The sequence below is a fragment of the Nestor notabilis genome, unplaced genomic scaffold (assembly GCF_000696875.1).
Source record: "Nestor notabilis isolate BGI_N333 unplaced genomic scaffold, ASM69687v1 scaffold3443, whole genome shotgun sequence".
Taxonomy (NCBI): Eukaryota; Metazoa; Chordata; class Aves; order Psittaciformes; family Psittacidae; genus Nestor; species Nestor notabilis.
The window spans coordinates 59,512-79,322 of record NW_009922200.1 but is presented as its reverse complement, the minus strand read 5'-3'; the positions used below and the strand labels follow the sequence as shown (position 1 = coordinate 79,322).

The following is a 19,811-nucleotide window of genomic DNA, read 5'->3' as shown; positions in this document are numbered from 1 at the left end:
TTCCTGCTGTGTCCATTGTGCTAATTCTGTGATTGACCTGGTTTTTGAGCCAACTCATTATGCTTAGAAGTTAGAAAACTAACCTGGAAAAGCTTTGTAGCTTTCTTACAGCCTAGCAAGTTGAACTGTGTTCAGGGAGGGCCCAGTGAGTAGTATAGGTGATGGAGAAGAGAGAGGGAGGACTGTAAGACTGAGAACAGGAGATAAGAAGGAAGCAAGACCTTCCTCATTTGAGGAGCAGTGAACTGTTAGATATGTTTGTGGCATTACTGTTTTACTTGCTTCAGTTTCTTTTGCTACACTAACCTTTCCCTTTTTTGTGTTACCAGCATGTTCCTTATGAGCATTCCTGGTAGTTTTTTATAAAGTAGAAGAGGTGAAACATAACCAAAGTTGCTAGTGATTTACCTTCCAAGGCTGTCTGTCACATGAGAATAAATTATAAGCAGAGAATGTTTCTACTTGACACTTGACTTTTTATGTTCCTGCAGTACAGTGAAGTGTTCTAGGACACCAGTCTTGAGCGTTGAGTTCTCGGAACACTTTTGTCCCCAGAATTCAAGTACTGCATTCAGGCACTGAGTGAGGTAGAAATGCTTATGTGGAATAGACTTTTTTAAGGGTCTGAAAGTTCAGGAGGCCTGTGCTGTCTGCGTAGTCACAAGCCAGTGTACTAAAAAAGCCCAACGCTGAATTAAAAAGTACTTGACCACCCAGGCAAACCTGTTATCTCTTGGTGACTGTAAACCTTACGGCATATTTTAAAAGCTAACTTGACCGTACAAGTCATAAGCCCAAGTTGAAGGAGTGTCAGTTTCAGTGTTTTCCATCAACATGTTACAGACAAAGCCAAGCAAGAACATTATTTCAACTTTTATGTCTTTCTTTGTCTGGGCTGAGGAGTAACTGCAGTTCAGAGCCTTTTTAAGCAAATTCCTTTAGCTCACATTAAATGAATATTTGAGTCTCAGAAACACACCCATCAAGAAATTTGCCACCTGCACTGAGAATTCAGAGGAAGCAAACTCCCAAGCTGTGGATGAGGAATACCTGTTGGTAGATATCAGTGAATCACTGTTGATTAGCTCATTAAATAATAAGCAAAATACAGAGATGGAAATTTCTTCCCTGTAACAGACTAATTAGATTCAGGTGGATCTTGAGGGAGGACTCTTCAGTGTTTATGAATGTCAGGGTAAGTTGATCTTGCTGGTATGTGGAAGGCTTTGAAGGATGTGGCTGTACTGTGCTGCTGGTCTTTCTCTAAAGACTTTCTCTTGAATGGAGTTTTTTCTGCCAGATGCTAATTACTGAGTGTTCTGCTTAGTCATATGCTGCAATAAACCACAATCCAACTCTTAAAACAATGTACTGACTGCATAACTTCATGTCCGAATCTACTGGAAATCACAGGTACTCAATACTTCTGAAAATGCAGTTCTTGGCTCCTGATTGCCTTGCTTTATAGCTTCACTTGTATCATTTAGTTTACAGCCTTTCAAAGACCTGATGAGTATTACCTTCTTGTTTGTGGATCAGTGGTCTCCCATGGCAAGAGGAAAACTCTATATGTATTACATGTTTTACATTACATGTTTTACATTACTTCTTTCTATGGAGGGGTATGGAATATCTCTGTACTCAAAATAAGGATGTAGAAGTCTTGCACGTGGCTTATGTTAGGCTGACATGGTGATGTGTAGCTGGAAAACCTAGATTTCAGGTTCACAAGTCCTTTGTCGGTTTTGAAATACAAGTGGTAGCTGTCAGAACTACAGGCAATTTGAGAACAGTTCTTCACAGTTTAGTTAGTTACATGTCAAATTTACCATCTTTGCAAGAGAGGGCTAAGTATTACCTTTAAATAGAGGCAGGGTTTATTTTGTTGGGTTTGCTTTTGTTGTTGATTGGTGGGAGTGCAAGAGAAAGGGAGGAAAGGGAGATGATGAGTATTTGCAGCTCTGTCTGTACCACAGATGATATTTATAGCCTGTTGCATAGAGAGGACTTCAGAAAACCTGTATGGTGGTGCATAAGGTATTCTAAAGTCATAAAACCAGCATTATAACTAATTCCACGGATTTAGGTCTCCAACTGTTGCCAGTTTTAGTTTCCCGTCTTGCATCTTCAAGGTATTTGATCCTTAAAGGTCATACCATAAGAACAGAGACAGCAGTTATTTTCTGAGAAATGCTCATGCACATGCTGAGTTTTATCTTTTCTAGCTTACCTTCCTGAGCTCCCTCTAAAAAGTAGCTGTTGCCTAGATTTATCTGTGTGTTACCAAGATGTCTGCTATGTTGGCTGGAATACTGTGAAATACTGAGCTTCTGGAAGTACAAGTGTGGGATCCAGTACTGATGATTTTTTTGCAGGAGATCTGGGTTGGGGGGATAACAACAGGGTTTGCTTCTTGACAATGAGTTCAGTGAGGATCAGGGCTCCTTAAAGGCCCCTTTTCTCAAAGTAGGATCTTTGGTTATAATTGTTTTTTCTTATGGGTTTTTAATAAGATGTTACATGATGGTGACAGGAGTGGGATGGAAGGAATAGTATGTGGAGATTTAAGGTTTTTTTTCCGACTGTTTTGCATTTTGACAGTGCATGTAAAGGACAGAAGCTTGTGATTTTAACCACTTCTAATGCCTGTGCTTTGGGATTGCCAAAGCCCTTACAGATGGAGGAGTCCTCTACATCATTGAATCATCAACTACCTGTTCAAATTATTTCAGTGCAATAGAAGTATGCTGCATGGTTCTGTTTGGAGACCTTTGTAGTCCTGCTCTGAGCAGAGCACTGTATTAATGAGTGCAGGAAAAATGTGTGTATCTTGGCAACCACTTTTTCATTGTCACGCTTATCAATTTGGTTTTTTTCCCCTTCCCAGTTGAACCATTTGTTGTGAATTTTTACTAACTTTGTGCTCATTAAAGTAACTCATTTAGCTAGGTTACAGTATAACAAATTTTAAGTGCTATTTAGGCACTCACCAGTATGGGTCAACCACACCACCTGAAATAGTTCAAATAACTATTCATCTTCTCTTGCAGTTCAGGAAATACAACTCATCCCACACACGTACCATCCTCATCAGTTTGTTTCTGTGCTATCAAGGCAGCTCAACTGATCTGTGTCTCAGCCTAGAATCTGAAGCTCTCCTGGCCTAGTCCAACTTGGCTTATTTGCCACAAATTGCACAGAACCTAAAGTCAGTTATTCCCCCCCTCCCATTTGTTTTCCATTTCTTCGAAGAAGTTCCTTTTGATATCACAGAAAGGGAGCTTATTGTTGCTTAAATTCATGGGGATTGAATTATTCTTTTTTGGAAATCTTTGGGTTGTGCTGAAGGAACTTTTGAATGGTAATGGTATCTGGAGGAGTGATGGTACTTTTTGGCTTTGTTTTCCTCATTGTAATCATAAATAAATTTCTAAACTGTTTGACAACAGGTTTAGCCAAAATCAAATTGCTTCTTCAGTGTTAGAAACATCTTAGCTAGTCTCCTCTGCCTCTCAGGGGCCACTGGAAAAAAAAGGATGTACTTGCAAATATGTCTTTTTTACTTTGGGCAAAGGGAGATGCTGACAGTCATTAAGCCTTTAGTTATGCAGATGGCTTAAGTGGTATTTCTGCTGGTAAGAGCACTTTGCTGCATATGGCCTCCTTTTTTGTGGTTGCCACTTTCAGCCAGTTGATGCTTTTTTGCTTTTTTTTTCCTTTTCTTTTTCCCGTTGAAAGAGAGAAGTGTTGAGCCAAAGTTGCAAAAGATGTGAATCAGTGAATTTATTGCTAGATACTTTTTACTCTGAAGCAAGTGCTCTTTTCTATTGCTGGTGTGAGCACTAGCTAATAGTCTAGAAATCCTTAAGTGTGCAAGTCTGCTGAATATTGCCTGGTATTAAAGTGTGTGAAACAGGTGCTGTAGTCTCTTTTTCCCACCTTATGTCTTGTCCTTATTGCAGAATTAACTAGGATGGTATTGTAGGAAGCGCCATCTCACTTCGCTTCTGTTTTAGATGTACACACTCCTTACCTCATTTGCAGTCCTGCTTTATGCCTGACCTTGTCAGCCCCTTTTGGGATAGAGGGTTTAGCTTAGCTTTTTTTATGCTTATGCTGGTATCCTTCCTGTGGTGGAGTGTTTTCAGGTTAATCCACTGATGTGCAAACTGAAGATCTTTGAAGATTGGGGTTTTTTTATGACAGAATGAAAGATTTTTGTCTTTCCTGTAGCATCCTCAGATTTGTTGATTAGACACACAAATGAGATTTGGATTACTGAGGTTCAAGTCGTATAATGAAAATGGGTATTGTTAGCAGTTTAGCTTCTAATTCTTTTTTGTTCTGATATAGGGCTATGGCGACTCTTCTGTTCAGCTTTTCCTGTCTTGACTTACTAGTTTTCTCAAATGACTAGAAAAACATCACATTGTCCATTGCAGATAGTTAGCCCTCCATCATATGCGTGGTGACCTTCTGATTAGAAGATTAAACGTTTTCGCGCTTACTGTCATGACCACACTAGCCTGGTTTGGTTCTGGCCAGGCACTTTAAGCTACTGTCCCTTTGCTCTGTGGGATCCAGTGTGCTCCCAGAAGCAGCAGTGGTGTTCAGGTTTGCAGTTTTCGAGAATATAAGTAGCTTCATGTAGCAAACAAGAAGTCAGGAAGCCTGGTTTTGTTTCACAGTGTTGGGCAGGTCTGTTAATTGACCTCCCTTGCCCTCAGTTTTTCCCGTATCAAGGAATGGGAATACTGCCTACTTCAAAAGCCTTATAGTGCTTAATCTGTTTGTTAGTTTTGAAATTCTTGAGCATACCGGTCTTCCTAAAGCAAGAATATGAAGTGCAAAGTATTGGCCTTGCAGTGAGAATTTTAAAAATATAAAATATTAATGTCATTCAAAAGATGCTCTGATTTAAAGTTTTTATGTAGCCTGCTTTCTGAGGAAATAGGACTGTGATCATATAAGCTTTATCCTAATCACCTTTATGTTTCATTTCAGTGAGAGGGGAATTAAAATGAAAAATGGAATTAAGGGACGTAATTTTTTCTTTTAAAAAGTAAAATAAAATAAATTACTGGTGACTAATACAAGGAAGACATCCTGTTAGTGCGTTTATGGGGTGAACATGTGAAATGTCACTTCAACCCTTTTGTAAGACAAAGAATAATTAGACTTTGAAACATCAGTCCATGGGAAACTGGTGGAACCAACTTGGTGAGACTGAAGTTGTGTGTACAGTTGCGTTCAGTTAGCTTTACATAATAATTTCTATTCATCTTGTACCTATTAGAGGCAAAAACTTTATAGATTCAAGACTGGACTGTGCTTCTGCAGGAGCATCTTAGATCTTGCCACTTTTCCTGTCAGAAGAAAGACCTACTTTCTTGTTGCTGCTCTTTAATTTCAGCCTTTATAGCTTTGTTAAACTAAGCATCTGTGCAGCTTTGCTAGGGGAAGGAAAGGTGGTGAGTGCATGTATTTTACTGGATGAAAGAAAAAGCCTGTGGCTCTCGTTACTCAGCTTTCCTAATGCAATACAAGAATCCTAACACGAAGCGTGTGTAGGAGAAAATGCTTCATAGGATTGCAGTTTTGATACATGACTGCTTTTGTGTAGACGCTAAGGTGTGAAAATGGGTTTACCTTTCAGGAGGAATTACCAACTTTCACACTCAGATTATTTTCCTGAGGTAAGGTTCTCTGGTATCTTTGGTTTTTGTGTTACACTGACTTTGGTGTGTGCTTCGTTTTGGAAACAGTTTCTGTTCCTTCAATTGACCTAAAGGTCATCTTCTCATGCCATGTCTGGCTGTATTTGCATTTTCTCTGGTTATCTGATGGAAGCTACTCCTTTGTGTTTTGCTGGATTCATCTGTGCAGTGTTCTCTCACAGTCTGTACTCCATCCTACAAGGTACTATTTCTGAACAGGCTGAATAATGGGCTCCAGCTGTAGAATTTAGATTAGAAAAGGAGGAAAATGATCAGGTGATTTTGCTAGCTTACTTGTGGTTGTTGGACAGTTGCTTTCTACTTCTCTACTTTCTTTTCTTTTCTAACCTGGATAATTTTTTTTTTCTTTTCCTGCAAAACTACTGTCTACAAGATCTCATTTATTACTCAGGTTACAGTAACACCTGGATGATTCAGAGAGTGAGAATTGGACACTCTTGTGCCTGCTGACTCACAGATCTGTAGTTAGGACAAGCCTAGAACAGCCAGAGTGTTTGGGAACAGGTCTGTAATAAGACCAAAACAAATGTTAAGACAGAGCTAGAGGAGGATTTGAAACATTCAAACAAATAGGGGGGTGTGTTTGTTGTCATTTGCTACTGTCTAATTGCCATAATGGCAGAATTAAGCCTTAAGTCATAGAAGGATAAAAGTAGTACAGATGAGAGGGAGGGTTTAGTTTACTTTATGCCTTTGCTCTTGTCATCTTCCTCAAAATGCTGAAATTCTGTAGGGTTTTTTCCTGTGAATGAAGGCAAAATAAAGGAAAACATAATGCTTTCTGGAGAGCTGCCTGAGATCACTGGTGAAGCAACATTAGCATTCAGTGATTCAATTAGATCATAAGGGCCAAACCACGCAAGCCTTTGCTGTTACGTGATCTGGCTGCTCTGGGTACGTAAATCTGGTGATGTTTGACGTTCTTAAGGCATCAGATTCTGAAGTTATCAGGTAAGAATCTTTCTTACTAAAAAAAGAAGAATTAATTATTGCCCTCCCGGCTTGGAGGGAAAGGTGAAGCTTCTGTTCACGTTAGAGCTTGCCGTGCATGAAAATATATTAACGATGGAGGATTTCTTTTTATACTGTTACATGATCCTAACTCTAACAGTAAAGAGGGACGGAATGACATCTTGAACATGCAGAGCTTCACCCCACATTCCCAACTTCTCCAGTTTTGGTGCATGCAGTTGATTTTACTTTTATGTCCTCTTTGAAGGAAAGTAAAGGTGTTTAGTTTGGCTAACAATACACAGCCTTTATTTTATTTTGTTATTCTTTGAAGTCCAGGCAAATATCTCTTACTTCCTGCTAAGGATTCTGGGGGATGTAGTTCTTGAAGAGAGTTCTTGTAAAGGTAGCGAAATAATCAGAAATACTAATGCTATAATTGAAAATGAGCATGTTACTGAGAAATAATAAAATCCTGAGTATGACTTTTGTACCTTTTCAATCTTAAGAACACTGGTGGACTTCCTTCACATTTGTTAACACTTCTGAATACATATAGAGAAACTCCATACACTTTGACAGGACTTACCTGCTTTTTGAAGAAACTATCTTGAGCTTTCTGTGGCACTTGTAATCTACTTTAAATAAACGGAAAAAACCAACCTTCCATGTTGATTTGATCCTGTGCTTGCTTAATTAGTTTGTTAGTTGGTTATTTGGCTCTTTCTATGTGTCCACTCCAGACTAAGTAAGAATTGTATGTGTTTTTACACACAGAGAATAATTTTGTTCCAAATAAAACCCAAACCTTTCTGCAGTTTTCCAGGTCAAGATTCTGTTTGCCAAGTTTCATTCGAGTTCTTTTTGCACAGTTTGAAGTCCCTCAATTTTGTGGTTACAGAAATGCTGAAAAAACGGTTGTATGCAACGATGTGTATTAGTTACAAACATTCAATTCATTTTTTCCTTTTAAGGTCATTCTTTCATTAAGTTAGTTTCATGCACTGCTGTTTGATGCCAACACTTTCTCCCTTCCTTCCTTCCTTCCTTCTCCCTCTTAGAAGACACTCATATCCCAGGGACAGTGTCTGTGCTTCATTTCATTGTCAGATTTGTAGCTTATCAAGAGAAGTTATTCAATGGTTTTATTTAATGGTTCTGTTTGATGCTGTCATGCATGCTGCTTTTAGTTTCTACCAAGACACTGATCTCTTGGTTTTAATGGCTACTGTCTGTTGCCAAGTTAACTTTTGAATAGCCTGGGTTATGCTTATGTTTACCAGTCAGGCAGTCAACTTTTCAAAAAAGGATGAAATAACTTTTTTGTTTAGAAAAGAGAAGAAAGGAGGAGAGGGAAATGCTTGTTTCAGGTATAGACTTTTCCTGCACATTCTGAGTGCAGCAAGACTACCTCTTCCCTCTCCCCACTAGCTGCCAGTAGAAATGGATTTATTTACATTAGTGGTGCTACTCTTGGATTGAAAGCCTTCCATTGTTTGCCTGAGCTGGTATTTGGTTAACAGTTGAGTGCTGCTTGTGTGCAGCATATCTGACTACGGAAATGACCATATTGCACATAATCCTCTCCCTCCTCAGCCTCCCTTCAGCTCCAGCATGTTTGTTTGGATTGTACAGTTCAATCTGTAGACTTAATATTTCTCTTAGTCATACAAGATGACCTTTTTAAAAACTCAAAAGTGCATGTGTCTCTCTCTGTATTGCTTCCAGAGCTGGTAGTCAATATCAGCATTCCACAGCTGGCTGGGTGAGCCAAATTTGGAAGCAGACTAAATCCCAGAGTACACTGAGTCTGGAGTCGTGAAGTAATGCCTCTGGCAGAAGGGGTACCCATCTTGTTTAGATATGTCCTTTTAAGATGGTCTTCAGATTTCCCACTAGCTGGCATGGCCTGTGTCTTTGAGAGGAGAGTATTGCTCTTAGTTTGATATATCAGTAAACTTTCAGTAACTGCAAGAAAGTGTCGCCTCTGAAATTCCTTTTTTGGAGCACACAATAAGGAGCAAGCAGAAGTGGCATGAGCAACATATCTGAGCATGTCTACACTGCCCCACGTAATCCTGTGTGGAAAAAATCCAGGCATAGCACTGACTAAAGAAAGGTACAGAGCAGCACTGTGATGCAGCCAGGGAAGTGGAGGTAGTCATTTGAAGACTGAACATGCTTCCTCTTCCTTCCCCATCCCAAAAAAAGGAAAAAGAGCAAAACTGGTTCTGATTTGTTTGAAGATCTTTAGAGCTTATTGATTCAGACATCCTCTTTAGTTCTAATGGGTATTAGTATTGGTTTAATACTGTAAAAAAAAATAACATAACTTCCCCCAGCTTCTTTCTTGGAGATGGCTGACTGCTTTTGTCCTGCAATTCTGATGGAGATAGAATACTCTAGAAAATGCCTTCCCCTCCTTCCCCCCAAAAAACCAACATGGTTGTCCTGTAACCATTTAAATTTTATAATGGAAATACTGAAGTTCTGGGGTTCCTCAGTTTTAAATACCGTTACCATGAGCACTGCCTGCAGTAGGAGGCTGAGAAAGAGAGATTTCTCAATCCTTTATGTCTTCTATTTGTGAGCTAGGTTCCTAGCTTTTCCACCAAGATGGAGCCATGAGCTGCACTCCCTCCTCTGCAGGTATTTCTCCTCTAGGTCAGGAAATAAATGTCTGGGGGGGTTCTGGTGTCAGTTTGTCTCTCCTCATCCCCACCTGACTACCTGCTGCCTCTTTCTGTAGCTTGTTAAAGGAAAACACTGTGCAGTTAATTTAATCAACCCTTTCAAAGAAGCAGAGAGGAAGCAAGCAGGACACAGCACGGTGGGGAAAATCACTGTGTTGTGATTTAGTGCAGCATTTTGCTGTACTTGGAACTATAGAGTCTGATTTTTGGGGACAGAAAAGGCTGAGAAAGTTGGGGCTGTTCAGCCTGGAGAAGAGAAGCTGTGTGGAGACCTCATAGCAGCCTTCCAGTATCTGAAAGGGGCCTGCAAGGATGCTGAGGAGGGACTCTTCATTAGGGACTCTAGTGGTAGGACAAGGGGTAATGGCTTTAAACTTAAACAGGGGAAGTTTAGATTAGATATAAGGAAGAAGTTCTTCACAGTGAGGGTGGTGAGGCGCTGGAATAGGTTGCCCAAGGAAGTTGTGAATGCTCCATCCCTGGCAGTGTTCAAAGCCAGGTTGGACAGAGCCTTGGGCGACATAGTTTAGTGTGTGGTGTGGGATTGGAACTAGATGATCTTAAGGTCCTTTCCAACCCTAACTATTCTATGATTCTATAAATGGGGAAAGTCAGCAGCATGTTGCTCTCATAAATGAATGAGGAATGGCTATTATAGCATTTCCTTCTCTCTTAGCCAAACCCACTGCCTTTTTTTATTAGTGTGGGGTTTGTTTGTTTGTTTCAGGGTTTTTGTTTGGTTGGTTGATTTGGTTTGTTTCTTTTTCCATTGAGCCAGATGTTCAAGGAACTGCAACACAAACTATATTTCCATTACATGCGTGGCTGAATTGTGTGAAGTGAGGGTATGAGGTAGGCAAAGCTGCAGGTCTTTTCAGGGGTCTTAACTACGCAGCTCGTTAATTCTAGACTTCTCACGTATATATATATGATTATAATTTCTGAAGTTTGAGCCTTTTTTACTTCATTTAATTTCTGAAATAAAATATTCTTTTAGAACTTCGTTATACTAAAGTTACTGAAACACAATACAGCATTCAACTCCAAGAGGTGTTTTCTTTGGTAACTTTGACTGCTATAGGACTTTAATGGAAACATCTGTAAGCAGAATGGAAGCTAGTTTGATATTACACCACTATTATTGCAAAATACAATCTCAGAATAATTTAGGCAGGGCATAGTAATAGTAACCATGGAAACTTTGCCTGAAGAGCGGAAAGGATGGGACATCTAGTAGGCTTGCTCACTTGTAGGCAGGAAAGAATTCCAGGCTGTGATTTACATTGAGAAGAACTGGTAATGAGGAGAAGGGCTTAATCTTACTGCAGCAGTGACTACACCTTAACATTAAGTCTAGTTGGTGCATATATGTTATGGTATTCTTATCCATGGTGGAGAACTTTTACATTTTTATAGAAAAAATTACCGTTTTTTTCTGCCTGTTTTTTGGGTGGAGGTTTTGGCTGGTTTGAGGGTTTGTGTTGGATTGTTTTGTTTGTTTGTTTCATTTTTGTGGTGGTTTTGGTTTGGGCTGGGTTGGGGGGGTTAGGTTTGGTTTTGGGGTTGGGGGTTTTTTATTTTATTTTTTTTTTAGTGCCTGACTATTTTGAGATGGCTGAGTACTTCATGGATCTTGATTAACAGAAACTAGGGCTGATGAGGGGACCCTAAATCCTTGTCTCTAAGGCTACAGTTTCTAGTATTAAATTTTCTCATGCTTTTATTAAAAACTGTGAACACTATTAAGAGAAGCTCAGCAGCTTTGCTGGGGAAAATGCACACACGGGTGGGAGAGCAGGGCTCTTCATACTGATACAGGCATTCATAAGTTGTGGTGCCCAGCTTGAAGCTCTTACTCTAGTAGGCTTTGAAACTATGACTTCTGGTTTCTTTGCAGCACCCTGGCTTTGACTGATCAGTTCACAAAGTGTGTGTGTGTGAGAACAGTGTATTTCTATTGTGCTCGTTATGCAGAGTCTTCTATTTTAGTTTTGGTTTTGTTTAACTCTGGCTTAGGAACAGTAGTTTTTAACTTTACAGTATCTCATGCAGTGGATTCATGCTTCAACCTGAATGGAATGTGGCTTTCCATCCATGCGAGTGACTCATTTCTCACAAATGTTGGGGAAGAGGGCTACATCAGAGAGTATAATGCATTAAAAATCTATGAATGAACTTCCCTCTAGGATTTGCAAATTTTGTGCCTTTTCTAGTCCAGAAAGTGCACAAAAATCACAGCACTTAACAACATTTGATGTGGATTGCTCAAAACCTGTTAACAAAAGGTCAAGCTCTGGTACTGCTCAAGGAGGTTTTAGTGATTTTCCCAACAAAAAAGGGATAAAATGTCTTCTTCCTTTGTTGTCTCTCTTTCCATACACACAGTTATTTCAAGTACAGGGATTGAATTAAGTCTGAATAAAATAGAAAGCCCGCACAATGCAAGTTGAATTTCAGGTATGCTTTGATTATCTTCAGGTTCCTGGATGGAACAAATTCCATATTCTTTTACAGTTTTAAAGAGAGAGCCTGGAAACTTGTGACCCTTGGGTTTGTCTTGTCTGTGTCAATAAAAGCTGATAGAAATACTCCAGCTCTGATCATACAGCCTTATTATGGGACAAGGAAACTAGCAAATTCAACTATGTAAGAGTTTCAGGTAACGGTGTCACATAGTAGCATAATTGTCTTGCTTACTTGGCAATATTTTTTGATGAAGCAAGTTTGAGATTAGCCAAGTGACTTGTTTTAGCATTTCTTGCAATAACTTCTTAGTAAGATGGCCTTTTATTTGCAACACCTGGAACCGACTGTAGAGCTCAGCCATCCTCTTAGTGCCTGTAGAAATGTAAACAAAAGAAGAAGTGATACAATGGTCAGAGTATCTACAGTCAGAGAAAATGCCACCTGGTGCCAGAGCAGAATAAAAAAAGGTTTGGGCTGGCTGTTTTCTGGCACCAGCTGAGTGCTGGTAGGGTCAGTCTCAAATACAGACATCCCAGAAGTACAGGAACAGTCTTTTAAAGGCTAAGGTTACTCTGTGAAACTTAGCTCCTATTCAGGAAGTGTATTTGTTACTACAAAAACTATTCACTGTCTTTAAATTTACTCTTCTGAAGACTTTATAGTGTTACTTTAGTGTTTTGATAGTTTACAATTCAGGTTTTGAATGAAACTTGTTCAGGAATTGATGCTTTGAAGCAGAAACTAAATAAGATTATAGTTTACTGGGCTTGTTTGAAGTGACTCAGTAAGGTTGAAGAGATTCTTTTGTCTTTAATGGCACCTCATTTGTTTCTGCTGTCTTTTCCCAGTTCCCTGCTCCGCTATGGTGGAAACCTCTCCCTTCAGAGTGCTATGAGTGTCCGGTTCAACAGCAATGGAACCCAGCTGCTGGCACTCCGTCGGCGCCTTCCCCCAGTCCTCTACGACATCCACTGTCGGCTGCCTGTCTTCCAGTTTGACAACCAAGGGTACTTCAACTCATGTACTATGAAGAGCTGCTGTTTTGCAGGTGATCGTGATCAGGTAATAAGCAAGCAATGCTGTCCTGAGTATCCAGAGTTTCCATTAGTGTTCGAAAACACCTGTGTATGTTGCCTGGGAGATGAAATGGGAGGCAGGATATGTTTGTGCTTACCTCAGAACTGTTTGGCAATGTAGGCTCTGAAAGAAGAAAACCACACCAAATCATGTGGTAAATTTTACTACTTTTTGACATGATCCAGTACTTTCTTTGAAGGTGATGTTCACAAGAAAAATACTTGCAGAGGCTTTTTAGGTGAAATTAATATGATTTTAGAATGATGGGTAGACAATATTATCTACATACGATAAGCATCTTGCTTGCATTTCTTACTGCTTAGTGCAGTAGAGGCAATCCCAGAAAACATAAATATTGTGGATTTATAGAGTTATTGATTCTTATTTCAAATTGTTACGTTTCTCTTTTAATACTATGTTACTTGATCAGATTATAGAACTTTATAGTTCAGTGTTCTGTAAGTGGTGATGGCAGGTGGTTAGGAAGACATAGTTTGTTACTTCACTGAAGCAGGACTCTGTCCCTGCTACTTATCACAAATATAGGTCACACATAAAGTGACTAACAGCTACTGGATTCTAGAACTGGATATTGTCTTTGGACAGCTGTATTTAATAACCACTAACTCTGCTTAAGGACAAAAAAAAAAAGTATTTTCAAGCCATGATAGTATAGTGTTAAGATCTGAAAATTTATTTGCTGTCATCAGTAAAATTCCCGCATTAGAATTTGGTCATTAATTCTATTGCTGCTGCTGCAGGAGGCAGAGTTGAGCTTCTTTCAGATTGCAAGTAGGAAATACATTTACGTCACTGAACTTGAGAAGTGTTTCAGAGTTTTACATAGTTTTTGGCAGGAGGAATGTGAAAATGTAATAATAAAGCCATCTTTAAAAACTAGTGATTTACTATAAGGAATGGACAAACATGTGTCTTGTTTAAGAAGAAAGCTGATGATGATTTGTGGTCCCTTATTTAGTCAGCCTAAAGATGACACTCTTTTCTCCTCTGGAAGTCAGAGTAGGCCCGTGTGCATTCTGACACATAATTTAGCTTCTTATCTGTTACTGAAGATCAAGATGAAAGTGTCTGTTGTTGTGCTTTCTATGCCACTTTCTTACAAGTATGGTGGTGTTTTAGTGAGAAGAATATGGCTGTTCTGTATCAGATTGATGCAGTGCTTTAGAAGCCTGCTTTTTTTTTTTTTTTTTTTTTTTTAAAATCCCCTTGATATTCTTTTGGCTTGATGGACTTTCTGTTTGGATAAGTAGCAACACTTAATGCTACTAGCCAGTTGGAAATCAGAGCAAAAGACATTTATATACCCTTATAAATGCTCTAGGAAGCTAATACGGAAGATGAAGTTTAATACGGAATATTAGAGATGGTGGAAATTGACATTTAGATACTTGCTTGTACCTACCCATGCTCTAACTGGAAAGGAAAGAAGATAATGAAATAGCAGAAAATGCCAACATGTAGCCCAACTGTCTATGTCTGTAACTGTCCAGTAACGCTCAAATTCAGCTAACATTGTCAGCACTGGGGATAGTCCTTAGGGACTGTCTTTTACAGAGAACCTATTCCAGGTGTATCTAGAAAAGAAGGTTAGAGTTGGAACCTGCCATAAGATACACAAGATGAATAAAAAAACTTCGAAATGTTTTTTGAGTTGTGCCCCTCTATACAACTAGAATGCTTTTCCTTTTTGGCGAGTTTTGTGAGTGTGAAATAATGTATACAAGATTCTCCCTGGAAATCAGAATTCATCAGAAAAAGAAATAAATCTGGTTCCAATTTAACCTGGTTCTAGCCTCATTTCCCATTGTGCTGTCCTTTGCCTAAGTAAAGAATGTCTTTCATTTGAGATCCGTGCAAAGTAAGTTTAAAAGAATTCTTTGCTTGTATTTCCTTGTAGGATCAAAACTTTGTATGGGCTAAGGCTCATTTGGAGGGATCTAAGGATAAGAAAGTTGTGTTCAGATTATGAGTGGCACTTGTGGTAGGAGGGCTTCCTCAGAAATTTTCCCTTCTTGCATCTACAATTTTCTTCTGTTGTGGGTTTTCCTTTTCATCTTTATTAAACTGATGTCTCAGTGGTTTGGTTTTTTTTCGCCTTTTAAGCTGTCTTAAATAGTTAGGTTTTAATACTTCATACAGAGCATAGTAATTTAAAAATGTCACTCTCCTGCGTTCAAAAACTATTATGTGTGGTCTGCACGGGTAGTTAATCTGATGAAGTGGTGTTTCTATTCTATATTTTAACCCTAACAAAAAAGGGATATCCTTAATTCATCTGTGCTTAGAAATCCTTAACTCATCAGTGCTTAGAATGTAGTTGCATTGAGGAAAAAAATGAACTGCTGAAAGAGGGAGGCATTTCTTACCCAGCAGAGGTGATGCAAGACCTTTCACTGATTCAAATTCCCAACCTGGCGGAAGTATTTACTTCTTTTTCTGGGTTAATGACTTATATGATACTCAGAGGGTTCTGGCAAGTGTCTGAATGCAATAGAAGGAAGAGATCAGAGGGTGGTTGGGAGACCAAGAGATGGCCTTTCAGTGCTGTGAGACTCGGCTCCTTACAACTACAGCCTTTGCTAATCTTTCCACAAAGTTTGTGTAAGAAAAAAGGTTTACTCACAGGAAGTTTTCTGGTAAATCAGACCATCAGGGTTTAAAAAACAACAGCTGTTAGTTTTTTAGTAGTTGACTTTGGAAGTTTGCTGTAACATAGTGGTGAAAATCTACACAGAAGGTAAATAACACCCTGTTCCATATGGAGCTGTTGGATTTTCATATGTCAAAAACTAACAGCTTCCAAGCTGCAAGCACACATCCTATGAGTTCTCTTAGAGATCACCCTCCTATTTTAAGGAATTAAATACTTGAGTTCCCATAATGATCAGATGTGTTATTCTTACTTTGACAAGGTATTTGTGTTAAATTAATCCAATTTCTTTGCACAAATAAAACACAGACTACTAGTTGCAGAACGCTTTAGTTGGTTTGTCTGTGGATGGCAATTAGGCTCTGTATACTAATGTTTTCTCAGTATTGTCTTTTTAGCACCCACATATTGTGACAGGTACCCAACAGGACTTGTATCCAGAACTCCTGACTCTAGAGGGGAGCTTGCTACCTGCAGGTATGCAGTGATCTCATTTTATTGAGATGAGCTGCAGGTAATGCAGCTCATTTTATTGGAGCATCTGTGATGCAAGTAGATTGAAACCTCTTAAGGAAAAATGAAATACCATTAATGCTTTAAGGAACAAAGCTCAGAAAGATTTACCTGTTAACCCCAATTATTTTTACTTTTTTTAAGTTTAAAAGAATACATTCTGAAATGCTGAGGTGGTTTTTGAGTTGTTGCAGGTATTTTGGATGTGGGGGTTGTAGCACAAGCTAAGTGACAAGGATCTTGCAAGGATGAACAGCTACTGTTGTTTTCCTCTGAAAGCATTATTGCCCTAGTCCTTGTGAACCTCCTATCAGTGAGCAGTACATGCAAGAATTTTTCCTAGAAATGCCACAGTCAGACTTTTGCTGATTCTTACAACTACCAAAGCTTGAGAGGCAATGTTTAGTGGTGAATTATTTGCACCCAGTTACGGTTGCCTCCATTTGCTCCTCTCTTCTGTGCATGTTGTAAGTTTAATGACCTCATTCACATGACACTGACTTTTCTTTTTAGGAGAGCTCTGATACTGGTAGATAAACAGGTACAAAATTGTTTGCCATGTGCATTATCCAGGAGCTCACTTGAGTCATACAGCTGTGGAAGGGAAGGAAGGGTGAGATAGGCTGGATGAATCAAGCATGACTCTCAGATGCCCACTCCCTCCCTGTTGGCTGTAGAGGTTTATGTGAGAGCATAATTTACCCATCCTTCTGGTACAGGCATCCAGGCCCAGAATTTTAAGGCAGTTTATTTACGCACCTTACTCCCACCGACTTTACCCTTGTGTACACACGTTTGTTTATGTACAAATCATAAAATGTGTGAAAATCTGAAGTTGTGTCAGAGGACTGGGGGAGTTTCCATTCTTCTTGTCAGCATTAGAATTTTGGAAATGTTATTTAAATACTAAGGATTTTTAATTGCTAGGCTGGTATGCAAAAATATCTTCTTGGATCTAAGGATACAGGAAGTATTGAAGGTCCTCCGGTCCTTCACATTATTTAATGCATTTTTAAGTGTAGGAGCCTCAGAGGTCATGGTGATGGGCAGTAGCAAAAACAGATCCACAAAAGCCCCCACAAAATACAACCACACACCCCCCCCTCCAAACTAAAATAGACCAAAAGGTTTTCTTGCAGGAGAATTGTTGCCTGTGTCATGATGATGAATGTTAACAGCTCATTCCCTTTTTTCACTGTGCAGATAATGTGAAGCTCTATAACGGTTGTAGCTGTAAAATCAACTGCCCATTGCCTACTTCAAAAAAGGTGGGGGTGGGGAGAAATAACTTGTACCCTGTGAATCAAACAAAAAGTCTCTTGACTCTGGCATGCCCTCAGACATTACATCACCACTCAGCCTTTTCTGTTGACATTATGCTGGTATAGGAATGCACCGCTCATGGTACTGCAGACTGCTCCAACTCCCTATAAAGTTACAGCCTTCATTATGTTGAAGTCTGTGTGCTAAATAACCCTGGTTAGGGTCAACCCAGTTTTTAGCAGGACAGAATTATGACATGAATGTAACCCTTCCAAGAACAGGATTAGCTGTGTAGGTGCCAGGAGTTTTATATGGTTGTAATTGCCTTTGTAAAGAAATAAAACTTTTTTCTGTGTTCTTAAATTTTTGTCATCTAACTTAAAGGCCATTTATCTCAGTAAGTAGTATTTATCCATGTCTAGCTTTAAAAACTAAACAGAAAAAAGTAAACTATTCTTCTGAAGAATGTTGTGAGTTGCTTGTGCACAGAGAAGACTTTATGAGTAGAAGCTTACTGCAGTCAGCATTTATTATATGAAAAGCACTTAGAGTGAAAATACGTTGTTCTGCTTGGATGAAAAGGAAATCAATGTCTTACTCTGTCTTAAATTGGCTTCTTCTAAGAATTACTGATGAGGTTGTATTTTGTTTTTTTACTTTATCTAAATTGCATTTTAAATCCCAGCTATATGTATAACATTACATACATCTAAAATACATATGTGAGTGCTCTGGCTATGAAAAATATTTATTTATTTATTCCCCATTACTTTTGTTAATTGACATGGGAGAGTCATACTGAAAATGTCTCTTCAAAGTCAGGGTCTTGACAGAAGGGGCTGGGAGCTTTCTTTAACCCTTCTTAATTCTGACTGCCTCTTCCCCCATTCCCTGGGGCATCCTGCCAGCCCCATTTCCTGTCTCTTCTGCATTCCTGTAAGCCCTTGGGGGGGAGGTTTGTAGACCTCTGGACAGTAATGCATTAGCCTAAAGTGACCCATACTGCGGCTAAATTCTGGTGGAGTGAAACCCTGACTAGAGAGACTTTGAAGTTTGAAGGCTTTGTGTTCCTCATAGCGCATCACGGGAGATCTGCAGTTCAGCAGCATCCCTTACACAGCTGGAGAGAGGGAAGAGTGAGCAGGAATGCTCTGCTGAAGATGACACACAAAAGGTGCTGCACTTGACAGTGCTTCTTGTTGAAGTGTTAAAACTAGGCCTTGTAGACTTGAAAAAGTGACTGAATTCTGAAGGATTTTGACTAAGGGAATATTTGATTTGATGTGTGGTTAAAGAAGTAAAATAACATTTGGCTGAAGAAGACAAAAGAGAGCAATTGGGGTACATGCAGTTTCAGCCATATACAGAAAAGTCTCCTTTATGTGCTCAGCTAAACTTGTTATTGCTTTCTTTGGAACATCATAGGAACATTTTCCTTGCCATGGAAATCTGCAGTAAGGGTTTCTAAGTTGCTTTTGTTCATGAATAAAGTTGCTGTTATGGTCTTCCTGAGTTTCAAAAAGGCAGCTGTAAAAATGTTGACGGATTGCTCCCAATGATGCTTCTGTAAGTATTTAAAACTGCCCCACATGGAGTTGGCTGCTTATAAGATTAGGGATTTAGGGAGTGGGAATACATATTTTTGGCTTTGAATTTTATGTACTAGAAGAAATCAGCGTTTTTCCAGTCTGCTGTGTCACAGCTTTTTTTTTCCCAGTTCATGAGATAGGCATGTGTCTTACCGAGGAACAAAGTTTCTGTTATAAAAAACCTGCTTGATTCTCAGGCCGAGATGGGAAACTTTTAAGTTCTTTTTGTGCCAGTTTCAACCTCCCAGAGTAACACTTTTGAACAGTACAGGTTGCAAGCTGTTGTCCTGGCTAGTCTGAAAAAAGACATCTGTTTTCAAAGGAAACATGTTTTTTAATACCACAGTGCTATGAGCTCTAGTTGTAGATTGCTCTTTAAATTTGTTAAATATTGTACAAAAGATACAATTAGCAACCCAGAATTTATTAGCAAACAGAGGATAAAAGAATATATAAGTATCCTTTCTTGTAGGCAAATTATTTTCTTAACCATAAGTTTTCCAAAACACATTTCAGAATTGGCTTTCTTGGTGATGTGTCTTCTTACTTTAGGTTTTGTCATTGAGAGACAGCAAGAAGAGATTAATAGCCTGTGCAGGTGACTGCTCTGGTTAACTGCCTTGGGGAGAGGAACTTCTTACTTGCTAACACCAGGGGCTTCTAAAAGGAGAAGAGGCAGCCTCTGACTGGGGCTGCTGTCTGAGTGTGCAAACAAGGCAGTATGCCATTGAGAGGGGAGGTCCTGTACTTAACTTGGGCTGTGCTGGCACCCACCAGACCACTACAGAAGGTGGCTGAAATACATAAATGACAAGAAATATATTGGATGACAGATTGCAGTTTGTACGGG

The 19,811-nt window shown here is 39.2% G+C and overlaps 1 protein-coding gene across 1 annotated transcript in view; it reads left to right on the top strand.

Moving 5' to 3' along the window:
* Window positions 1-19,811, top strand: part of DCAF5 (DDB1 and CUL4 associated factor 5) — a 64,344-nt gene that overhangs the window by 18,214 nt on the left and 26,319 nt on the right. The window contains exon 6 of the mRNA XM_010011496.1: window positions 12,697-12,910. Within this exon, the coding sequence (XP_010009798.1) occupies window positions 12,697-12,910 (214 nt within the window). The remainder of the gene's footprint in view (window positions 1-12,696; window positions 12,911-19,811) is intronic.